Source organism: Doryrhamphus excisus, chromosome 8 (genome assembly GCF_030265055.1).
Source record: "Doryrhamphus excisus isolate RoL2022-K1 chromosome 8, RoL_Dexc_1.0, whole genome shotgun sequence".
Lineage (NCBI taxonomy): Eukaryota > Metazoa > Chordata > Actinopteri > Syngnathiformes > Syngnathidae > Doryrhamphus > Doryrhamphus excisus.
In genome coordinates, this window is record NC_080473.1 from 18042516 (window position 1) to 18055019 (window position 12504).

Below are 12504 nucleotides of genomic sequence, written 5' to 3' on the forward strand. Positions count from 1 at the left end.
TCCTGCCTTTCTGGTATGAATTTTATTTATTTATTTTTTGTATTTATGTATATATATATATATTTTTTTTACACTTACCAAAGTACGAGGTGATATGACCATATAATGACATAATAATGACAAGACTAGACTCTTCATTCTTGTATTTAGCAAACATCAACTGCTTGTATTGTTTCTTGAATTGGCTCATCGTTGTGCATTGTTTGAGGGTCTTACTCAATCCATTCCATAGTTTGATTCCACATACTGAAATACAATGTCATCAACAAGCTGGTTTATTATGTATTTTTTAAACTCATGTATATTACACCAGATCTTGAATGCGGATGCAAATAGTCCAAAAAACGTCCTTACCAAACATTTGCATTTAAACAAATAGGAAAAGACCTTTAAAAAAAAAAAAAAAAGATCCCACCTGATGGCTGCAGTGTGAGGTGGCATGCTCCATGCTCCCTGCCCTCCTACGACGTGGTTAAAAGTCCCACTCAGGCATTGGCTGCCCAACACTGGATTTAGTTACTGTAGGCAAATACAGCATCGCAACACAGGGGCCTGTGTGTATGCTTGTGTGTGTATGAGTGTGTGTGTGTATGTGTGTCTCTGACTGAAAACACTATTATGGACACCGGTAAGAAGCTTCTGTTATTATTTGATTCATTTTCACATTTGACTTTGACATTTTATTTACTGTAGTTTACTGTGTCATTTATTTGTTTACGTTTGCAGTCATTTAAAAAATAAATAGCGTGGGCATAACATATCATACAAATGTTTTTTCATTGTAGAGGAACCATTTGGGGTTTATGTAAACATGGTACTGAATATTTTGGATTTCAGTAAACGTGAATACTACATCAGTAGTAGCCCACGTACACGTTGGGGCTGCACGTAAGGATGACTTTCTTAGTCGATGAAGCTTGTTGTGATATGACCATAAAATGACATAATAATGACAATCCAACACTAGACTCATCATCTTACTCATGAATTGAGTAATAGGTTCGATGCTAGGCCAACTCCAACACAAAGCGTTACCAGAAAAGAACCAAAAATGACCAAAAATGTGTATGTTGCATGTTTAAACACTAAAGCCTCATTCAGAACCGGATTTTAAAGAATCCGGTTATTTTGGCCATGTGCTTTATGGTGTTCCCCAAATCACAGCATTTTATGCTGGTGCAGAACATAATCAAGGTTATGATGTAGGACCTATAAGTCGAAGGTGCGTACCATTCTGAGGCTGCTCAGACGTACGGTTGTCCCTTCATTCCGAGACAACCATGGAAGTTGCGACATATCAGCTCTTATGAGCTATTTTTGTGATCATCATGATATCTGTAGCTTTAGGTGTAGCAGCCACTCCAATGGATCAGTGACCTGAACAAAGACGGCTGGTCTCGTCCTTCTCCTCATGACTGCACATCAACTGAAATTCAAGTATTAGCTGCTATGATATTCGTGTACAATGTCCTTTGTAGAGTATTCCAAGAGAGTGTACCAGGGCGTTCGAGTCAAGCACACAGTCAAAGACCTGCTGGCAGAGAAGCGATCCCGACAGACCAGCGGGCCGAGATACGGTGTAAGCACAACGTCCTCCAAACCGCTTTGCTTTGTCCCTTTCTCGTCTGTCCCCACTTCTTTTTTCCTCCCTGACCAAACCTCACGGCCACAGTTGACATTCTGCTGCTTGTCTTTGAAAAAACTCTTGTTTTCCACGCTAATGGTCCGTGGTTGAGCCTTTGTGTACCTGTAATCACCCCCCCCCCCCTTTCTTTACTGAGAAAAGCTCTTCCAAAGCCAATCTCTAAATAGTTGAGCATGGTGCAGAGAGGCCTGACAAAAGGGCTGCGTCCCGTCCTGACAAAAGAACGCTGATACAATAGCGGCAATGGTGAAAAACCTTGTATGTGGGTGGAGGAGGGGGGCAGGCTGGACGCTGTACGACTGGAGAAGGAGGTTGCCTATGCAAAGTTTGATCCACACACACCTGCCAGCCTGCATTGTCCTCCGCCGTGCACAGGCCACAGACAACCCCTCTATTGTGGCCCCACAAACACAAGACAACAAGGAGTCTCTTCCAGGGTTGTGTTTATTCTGCGTTTGAGTCGCCTGTCCATGCGTAGCATGCGTAGCATGTGGTTTGTGACGGCACGAAGGCATCTGTGTTGATGATTGAATGAAGCGTGTGGTTGAAGTATCGTTGTGTGGTCTCCAGCGTCAGGTAGTGATGGTGGCGTTGACTGACATTCAAGCAGTTTGGAACCTCTGCTTATTTTAGGGTTGCAACCCGGAGAACCGGAAAGAATTGAGGGCGCTAGGTGACGAGCTAAAAGCCCTGACTGTCAAGTTGGATTTAAGGGAGTCAAGTTTACCAACGTATACTATATTGGTACAGCCACACCGGCTGCCATCTGTGACACTAACCCAATCCACTTTATTTATACGGCACATTTTATAAACAGACTAGTAAATTCATTCATTCATTCATTTTCTACCGCTTTTTCCTCACGAGGGTCGCGGGGGGGGGGGGGGGTGTTGGAGCCTATCCCAGCTGTCCTCGGGGCGAGAGGCGGGGTACACCCTGGACTGGTGGCCAGCCAATCACAGGGCACATATAGACAAACAACCATTCACACTCACATTCATACCTATGGACAATTTGGAGTCGCCAATTAACCTAGCATGTTTTTGGAATGTGGGAGGAAACCGGAGTACCCGGAGAAAACCCACGCATGCACAGGGAGAACATGCAAACTCCACACAGAGATGCCCGAGGGTGGAATTGAACCCTGGTCTCCTAGCTGTGAGGTCTAAATAAAAAGTAAAAATAAAATACAATAAAGGTACAAATTGAATTTAATCCAAAACTAAAACATCAAATATGAAATACAATCGTAAAATAGATATTAAAATATTCAAAACAAGAAGCAAAGCAATAAAAGTATATAAAAAAAATAAAACCAATTAATATTAAAAGAAAGAGACCATACGACTCACTCCGAGTTAAAAACCAGAGAATAAAAGTGGGTTTTAAGACGAGATTTAAAGCTTTCGATGTTGGGGGCCTTTTTTATGGAGAGAGTTCCATAGCTTGGGGCCAACCACAGAAAAGGCTCGGTCCCCCCCTGGTCTTAAGTCTCGTCTTGGGCACCACAAGTTGGAGCCGGCCCTCATACCTCAGTGACCGCGCTGGAGAGTAAATTTGGATGAGGTCCGAGATGTATTTGGGGGCCAGCCCATTCACCAGCCCAACCCCCCTTTAAAGCTCAGTCTCATCCGGGTCAGGGGACCAATGTAACCCGTCTGCTTCCGCCCGCCGTGTCTTCCATCCCTGGCTTGCATCGAGGTCCGGAGGACTTAGAGTCAAGAGCGTTCAGTCAAGCTAAAAGGCTGCCATCTCCATGCCCACAGGGGTCTCATGGTGGGAGGTGAATAAAATATGACGAGAAGGCACAGCCCACATATTACAAGATGGCGTTGAACAACAAATTCATAATTACATTAAACAACATAATTACATTAAGCTTAGGTCACAACCGGTCGTACGGGCCCCCGATGGGTGGTCTTCAGGATTTTTGGGCCATAAACTGGCCACTAATCGACCATAGAGGTTCTTGTTCGTGTCAAACAACAGCGCTTACATTTTTTTTTGTATTGCAAGATTTTGTATATGTAAAGTGTGTATCTTGTGTATTTCTTGCGTGTTCCATGCATGCAGAGCAAAACATGAATACTTGTGTATATAAAGCTACAGGAGTGGCCATGACTATGTTTTATATGCTTTATTGTATCTGTAGTTGCGTTTATATACGTATGTATATTCATTTTTCATTCATTTTTGCTGTGTATAGATTGTAATATATGTATATGTAAAGACATAAAAGCCGTAGCATTTCAGTAAGTGGAATCAAACTATGGAATGGATTGAGTAAGACCCTCAAACAATGCACAACGATGAGCCAATTCAAGAAACAATACAAGCAGTTGATGTTTGCTAAATACAAGGATGAAGAGTCTTGAACCAGTCATGATGTGCTATACATATCACTATATTGACACTTACTATGGTACCCATTATGTCATTGGATGCTCATATCACCTCCTACTTCGGTACGTGACAAAAAATTAAAAAATAAAAACATTTAAAAAAAAAACCTTAAACTATATTAGGAAAGCAGGAAGTGAACAAATGTAACAGTTACTGATTGTAAAAGTACCAGATGGAGGGGTAGGATTTAATAAGCTTTGCTTCTTCCTACTCCTTTTGGACATGTGGAACTGTGAACTGATTATGGGATGCACTCAATTATAATCATGTTCAAATGAGATAAAACCATTACCATTACCATATTTATTAGAGCAGTCAGTCAGTCAGTTTAGCAGAAATAAATGCTTCCTAAAGCTTCCAATGAGCATCTGGATTCTGGTTGAAGGTATTTTGGACCATTCCTCTTTCCGAAACATCTCCTGTTGAGTCAGGTTTGATGGTTTCCAAGCATGGACAGCCCACTTTAAATCACACCACAGATTTTGAATAATATTTAGGTCTGGGGACTGAGATGGCCATTCTAGAACGTTGTACTTGTTCCCCTGCATGAATGCCTTAGTAGAATTGGAGCATTGTTTAGGGTCATTGTCTTGTTGGAAGTATCTAGCCAACTTCAACTTTGTCACTGATTCTTGAAGACTGTTGGCAAGAATCTGCTGATACTGACTGGAATCCATGCCGCATTCAACTTGAAGATTTCCAGTACCTGGACTGGCCACACAGCCCCACAGATGGATGGAACCACCACCAAATGTTACTGTGGGTAGCAAGTGTTTTTCTTGGAATGCTGTGTTCTTCATCCGCCATGCATACCGCCCCTTGTTATGTCCAAATAACTCCATTTGACTTTCATCGGTCCACAGCACCTTATCCCAAAATGAAGCTGGCTTGTCCAAATGTTCTTTAGCATACCTCAAGCAACTCAGTTTGTGGCATGTGTGCAGAAAAGGCTTCTTCTCCATGACTCCCAGAATAGTTGAAGGATGCACAGTGACACCATCTGCACCAAGATCATGTTGGAGGTCTTTGGAGCTGGTCTGTGGGTTGACTTGGACTGTTCTCACCATCCTTGGCCTCTGATTAGATTTTTCTTGGCCTGCCACTGCGGGCCTGAACTAGAACAGTGCGTGTTCCTCATGTTCCTCAGAGTGGAACCTGACAGCTGAAATCTCTATCCTTCACCTAGACCATGATGTTGAACAATCTTTGCGCTCAGGTCATGTGACAGTTGTTTTGAGGCTACCATGGTCTACTCTTCAGAGAAGAGGCCACCTTAAATACGCTTTCCAATGATTGGCTTCACTTGTGTTTGCAGGTCAAGGGTCAATGAGCTGACCAAAGAAACGTTGTGTAATTCGTGTTAAAGGTATTCAAATTAATAAAACAACAAGGGTCCCCAAATTTATGCACCTGCCTACATTAGTTGAAATAATGATTGTACACTTTCTGTAAATCCTATAAACTTTGTTTCCGTTCCATCTATCAATGTGTTGGTCTGCTATATGATATATTTACCTGGAATGACTGATCCCAGCAGGAAAATCTTCAGGGATAACCAAGAATCAGGGGTGCTTAACCTTTTTCATACCATTGCATATATATTTGAGAGATGCTCAAATCAGGGATTTTTGCTGCTGGTACCGATTCTGATCACATACTGTAGACTAAGGGGTGCACCAATCGATCGATCGAAACAGCATCGGTCAATATAAGTGAAAAAGCATGGTATCGATATCGGTCAATACTTGCTTCATAACGTCGATGTCTGCTGTGTGTGGGACTTCCTAACAAATGAAGACTTTGGAGTGGCCTAGTCCAAGTCCTCATCTGAATCATATTGAGATGCTGTGGCATGACCTTAAAAAGGCTTCATGCTGGAAAAGCCTCCAATGTGGCTGAATGACAACAATTCTGCAAAGATGAGTGGGGCAACATTCCTCCACAGCGCTGGAAGAGACTCATTGCAAGTTATCACAAACGCTTGATTGCAGTTGTTGCTGATAAGCGGGGTCAACCACTTATTATTTTTAGGGGGTCATCACTTCAATCACAGGGGGACATGGCACTTTGGATCTTTTTCTCCCTTCATAATAGACAGTTTCAACATAAAGTGTTGTCATTGACTAATGTTTACATTGGTTTGATGATGTGAAACATTCAATCGTGACAAAAAGAAATAAGAAATCATAAAGGGGGCAAAGACTTTTCCATACCGCTGTATAATCTGTATAGTCTGAGCGTGTGATGCAGCCTTCAGAGATGTACCGAGTCGTATGCGGGCCATAAGAGGAAGTCTTAGCGATGGCAAATCTCATTCAAATTCTCTCCTCAAAATTTGCCTGTCAGCCTTGGTGCCTTAATATCAACTCTTTCATGTCACTCCTGTGCAAACAAGTCACACAGGAGTGTGCGTTGTAAAAAAAAAAAAACAATTAGTCACTTTTAAACACGACTGAAAAAGGAAAGATGACATTTACTGTAGTAGTGTTCAAAGTAGTACTTTTGGGAGGGAATTTTGCACATCATTCACAATCCTTATGTGAGATTCTTGCGTTCTAAAGATATAAAAACAGCTAAAACGAGGCAGCTAACACACGTAAGAAACCTATTCCACCTATTATGTGCTCCAAAAAGCAGCAACAACACTCTATTTACATCATGTGACCTTCATATTAACTAATCTACAGCTACATTGTTATTGTTGTTTTTGTCATCAACATTGTTACGCCCAAGAACTACTTTCCTGGTGTAGTGACACCTCGCTACACCACAGTGGCTAGTTACTAGCTGGCTAGCAACTATTGCTTATGGGGAAAAATGGTTTCAGTTAGCATGCGTTTTGGTTCCAGTCAGACCTCCTGGAAATAATTCATGACGCTAACCAAGGTTCCACTGCAGCGCATGATATTAACATGCTCCCTGTGCTAGCGTGGGTTTCTCCCGCTATTCCAGTTTCCATCCACATTCCAAAAACAGGCTCCACGGGTATGAAGGTTTTGCGTATGTACCGCCACAGAAAAATGATGAAACCAGCCTTGTTTCTCCAGTTTCTTGATCCATGTTGATGCCGGGTACAACTGAAGCTACATTTGTTTGGATCATGACAACAATATCTCATAAAGGTTTCATTTGAGGGCTGACACTAGCATGGCGTTCTTGATGACCAAAATCAGTACTTCCATCAATAGCTATAGCAGCTATAACATTCCACACGTATGAGCTACTTTTGTTGTCCAAATAAAGGGACTTTATTGTGGCGGAGGCTTCAAATCATCCATGACTGTATGTGTCCTGTCATTGGCTGGTGGAAGGCAGCTGTGATAGGCTCCAGCTCTTATCCAGTAGATAAGCTAAGAAGTCATATATAGTATATTTAAATAACATGTCTTTCTTATGGAGGAGAAAAAGCCTCTATCATATCCACTTTGCACTTTCATTTTTTCTATCCTTGCTGCTGTTTTTTTTTATTTTCCAAATAGTTCAACTTTATTCTCAATAATCTTCCTAAATGTTCTTCTTGCAATTCTTCAATTCTTCTCGTTACAATTGACATGGAAAATTGATTTAATCCTGAGTCGTGTGATTTGTTTTTGTCTCTTATAGGGGGATTCAACAAGTCCACCTTCTTTAGTCCAGTTGTCAGGTGAGTTATTCCATTTTTCACAACATAACGACACATAACACATCTAATCACACAACATAGACTGCAACCTATGGTGCTCCTGATGGTGCTGCCATGGCACCAATACCTATCTGCTGCTCCAGACTGATGTGGTACTGATAACTGATTTTTTAATATCTACTTTTTAATGTACCTGTTGATCAGTCCTAATGAAATATCATTACATAACTACTAGCACATCACAATGATCAGGACAACCAGAGTAGAGAGCTGAGGGAGCCACCCCCCCTCCCCCAGCAGCAACAACTGCAATCAAGCGTTTGTGATAACTTGCAATGAGTCTCTTCCAGCGCTGTGGAGGAATGTTGGCCCACTCATCTTTGCAGAATTGTTGTCATTCAGCCACATTGGAGGCTTTTCCAGCATGAAGCCTTTTTAAGGTCATGCCACAGCATCTCAATAGGATTCAGGTCAGGACTTGGACTAGGCCACTCCAAAGTCTTCATTTGGTTTTTCTTCAGCCATTCAGAGGTGGACTTGCTGGTGTGTTTTGGATCATTGTCCTGCTGCACAACCCAAGTTGGTTTCAGCTGGAGGTCACCAACAGATGGCAGAACATTCTCCTTCAGTAGAATCCATGCTTCCATTTATCACAGCAAGTCTTCCAGGTCCTGAAGCAGCAGACCATCACACTACCACCACCATATTTGACTCTTGCTATACGTTCTTTTTCTGAATTGCCAGATGTAATGGGACACACACCTTCCAAACAGTTCAACTTTTGTCTGGTCAGACCAGAGTATTTTCCCAAAGGTCTTGGGGATCATCAAGATGTTTTCTGACCAAATGGAGACCATCCTTAATGTTCTTTTTGGTCAGCAGTGGTTTTGGTCTTGGAACTTTGCAATGCAGGCCGTTTTAGCCCAGTGTCATGAACACTGACCTTAACTGAGGCAAGTGAGGCCTGCACTTCTTTGGATGTTGTTGTGGGGTCTTTTGTGACCTCTTGGATGAGTTGTGGCTGCGTTCTTGGGGACATTTTGGTTGGCCGGCAGCTCCTGGGGAGGTTCACCACTGATCCATGTTTTGGCCATTTGTGGATAATGGCTCTCACTGTGGTTGGCTGGAGTCCCAAAACTTTCAATTGGCTTCATAACCTTTTTGACACTCTCCATCTTAGTTATGTTTTAACAGGGGGACCAATCACTTTTTCACACAGGGATGTGTGAGTTTCATTTCATTTCAGTTGTGTTGTCACTGAGCGATATTTAAATTTGTTTCATGATCTGAAACATTTAAGTGTGACAAACATGCAAAAAAGAGAAATCGGGAAGGGGGGGGGGGGCACTGTATAATAAATAAATGATGGGTGGTGCCAGGACTGATTGGCAGCTGTTCCAGAGACGCATCTGGTCTCTAATCTAATGGCATGGACTTGACTCTTGGTCTTCCTTTCCTGGGGCGACCTTCACGTGAGCCAGTTTCGTTGTAGCCCTAGATGTTCCGCACTGACGGACCATCATTTCTTCAAGTCATGATGATGATTACTTACTATAGCTGATCTTGCCATGACATGAATGCTAAAGTGGTCCAATAGGGCTGTGGAACCAAACAACTGATGGTCCCAACCCTATTGAAAGCAAAGGGTGGCTACTTTGGGGGATCTAAAATATAAAACATATTTACAGTTATTTCACACTTTTCTGTTACATTCATAATGCCACGTGTGTTCATTCGTAGTTTTGAGAATCTACAGGGTCGTGAAAATAAACATTTGTTCCCACAGGATCTCATATGTTGCCAAGCTACTATGGGATGAGACGCCCCTTCGTGTCAGACCCAGACCTGGGTCCATCCACCAAGCAGTTTTCCACAGAGGGGTACCCAGCCACCTTCGGAGGCAGACCTCTGGGCTACGACTCGTCTAGCTTCTCCTCACTCATTGATAGCTACTACCCTGACACCTTCACCGATTACCGAAGCAGCGCCACCTTCTCCGCCTCTGGAGGATCTTTCCTACCTTCCTCGCTGTTGCCGCCCTTCGGTGGAGAGTCCTCACATTTATACGCGGTAGGAATCTATCATTCTGTGTGTCTTTAAAGGGAAACAATGGCCATTCATGACTTATTCCTTGAGTTCAGTGGTGATGGGTTGTTTTGCTGCTGTGATCAATGAGCAGAGGAAAAGCAGAGGACCTGTGGTGTAACTGTGTTAGTTAGCAAAGAACTATGCTGTCCACCAATGATGATGTCATAACCGGGTGACAGAGTTGCAGGTGTTTTTGTGATAAAAATCAGTTACAAACACAGTTGGACACACACGTTTTATTCATAACACGGCAAGACGTGTGCTACAGCTAGCTAACACTACAGCACATGGAAAACTATAATTATTCTCAATGAAATAGATTTCTTATTCCTATGTTTGGTTGTCTGGAACAGATCGATTGGATTTACAATATTGGAAACATTTTTACATGAGACAAATTGCCTCAGCGTGTGTACATTTCTGAAACCAAGATTCCACTGTACAAAGAACATGACATGCACACGCTTGGAATGTGGGAGGAACATGCTAACCCCACACACAGATGCACAGACAAGATTCTAACCCTTGATCTTCTGTACGACCAACATGCTCACCACTAGGCCACCATGCAGCCAAATATGGAACTAGAATTCAGTGAATTATTAGACTTATATATAATACATAACTGCAATTTAATTGAGTTACTGGCAGGCATAGTCAAAGACAGCTATAGCAAGATAGCATTAGCAGCACTGCCATTAGCATTGTGCTAGCTAGACATTTATCATGTTTGGTGTGAAACTAAGACAGGAACAACATCAAATGAAAAGCGCTCAATGAATACGGAGCCGCCATCCACCAGTACCATCCTGGACCTTGTTTGTCACAAATGTGTACGACAGAAATAAACACTTTAGCACTCAGTAATGTCATCAAATCTTACTTAAAGTGGGACAAGTGACCAGTCACATTAAACATGCAAGTATTACAGTTTGAATAACATAATGGCCCATAGTGTCACGTCTTGGGTTCGGCATTGTGACACGACCCCAGTATGCAGAGAGCAGGAGACCCAAGTGCAGATAAAAAGTCTATTTTAATATAAATGGATGATATACAGCAGCAGAAGACGGTTGGAGTAGCGTGGGAAGCTACAACAAACAATGCAACAACAAACTAGGGTGCACGCACCTGAACTAAATAGGAGGGGAACACAAATAGCAACAAGTGCGAGTGGAACATGAAAAGCAAAGCAGGCTGACAAAACAGGAAATGTTACCAAAATAAGAGCATAAAACAGGAACTAAGGCATAGAAGCGGAAACTAACTAACGTGACTAACGGATCGTGACACATAGTTCCAAAATGTATTTCCTTTTACATCAAATTTGATGTAGATCTTTACAAATTAGGATTTTTTTTATTTTTATGTTTTTTTATGTTTTTTATTCATTGCGCACTAACGGGAAGAACATCCAAACTTTCTCTTTATATCTTGACATTACATTACATTGTAAAATGACCGCTGTTTTTTTCCATTTTTGTTGTTTTCTTGTTAAACAACATTTTTAGAATGTGTTGCGGGCGCCCCCCACCCCCAGGCCGCAGTCTAACAATGAATGAATGTTGTCTTTAACGTCGCTGAAGTCAGCTTAGTTGGTTAAAAAAAAAACATCTTCTCTGTGAATGTAAAAAAGCAGTACACGTAACGTCCAGCAGATGGGGCTGTTTTTCAGTGAGCCGATGCATGCAAGTAGGCAGGGGCCAGGTACCGCTTTCAAGGTCTACCTTGGTATGAAAACGTCATGCTTTCAAAACTGCTAAACTGGTCTTCAATGTGTTGTGTTATTGGAACTGGCCTGGGAACGCCTTGGTGTCCTCCCGGTGAAACTGGAGGAGTTAGCCAGGGACCGGGAAGTCTGGTCATCAAAAATGGAGCACTGATCTAGAAATATAGAAGTGAATGATGACTGTGCTTTCTCGCCCTTAGAGAGACACATGGGAGCAGTCAGTTCCCGAGTCGGTTCCTCAGGTGGAGACCCTCTGTCCAGACAACATGGCCTCTGTCAGCGTTCCGGAAGCACAGCCAAGCCAAGGCTCGTCCACGGGCTCAGGGTCCTACACGCTGCAATCCCTTGAGGATAATCACTACCACCTTCTAGCCTCCAGCAACACCTCCTCCTTCCCGTGTCCTCCTTACATGAACAGCGACATGGTGTCCAAGATGGCGGCGGAGGAGGTGACGGGCAGCCTCCCCAGCCTCCCTCCTGGTGTGGAGGCACACACTTCCTGGGAAAAGGAGGAGGAGGAGGAGGGGAGCTCTTGGTCGTCTTATGAACTCAGAAGAGCTTTCTGATGCACGTGTAGACATTTCATCGGCACTTTACGCAGCAGATGGATGGACGTTTGTTTTCTTCATCAAGAAGACCGAGAACGCACACACGCAGGTGTCAAAGTCAAGGTCGCATCATTTTATGTGGCATAATATGTGTCAATCCTGCTTTTCACCTTTTCCTTCCTTTCAGTTTGACAGAAATCTTCTACACACAAAATATTCCAAGCATTTTTTTCTCATCCAAAATAAATGCTTGTCACCTTGACATTTTCACGTCACTTCTATTTATAAATTTACAATTTATACACCAAAATATAATCACCATGGCTTCGGAGGCCGGAGATGAGGAAAACAGACACATATGGCCATATATGGACGGCAAAATTTATGGTGTGATTCATTCATTCATTTATTAGCATCACAGGCCTACTGCCCACTGGACCGTTTGTTTTCATCTCACCCCACTAATTAG

At 42.6% G+C, this 12504-nt stretch overlaps 1 protein-coding gene across 1 annotated transcript; it reads left to right on the forward strand.

Annotated features, from left to right (window-relative positions):
* Positions 1 to 618: 618 nt before the first annotated feature.
* Positions 619 to 12301, forward strand: si:ch211-213d14.1 (POU class 2 homeobox associating-factor 2). The gene is made up of 5 exons (XM_058080296.1): positions 619 to 628; positions 1479 to 1579; positions 7652 to 7691; positions 9457 to 9740; positions 11688 to 12301. Exons 1-5 carry the CDS (start codon positions 619 to 621, stop codon positions 12051 to 12053), a joined length of 801 nt encoding a protein of 266 aa, XP_057936279.1. The 3' UTR covers positions 12054 to 12301.
* Positions 12302 to 12504: the final 203 nt, after the last annotated feature.

Coding starts and splice junctions, on each gene's coding strand:
- si:ch211-213d14.1 (XM_058080296.1), top strand. Junction 7,692..9,456: donor TTCTTTAGTCCAGTTGTCAG/GTGAGTTATTCC, acceptor TTGTTCCCACAG/GATCTCATATGTTGCCAAGC. Junction 9,741..11,687: donor AGTCCTCACATTTATACGCG/GTAGGAATCTAT, acceptor TCTCGCCCTTAG/AGAGACACATGGGAGCAGTC.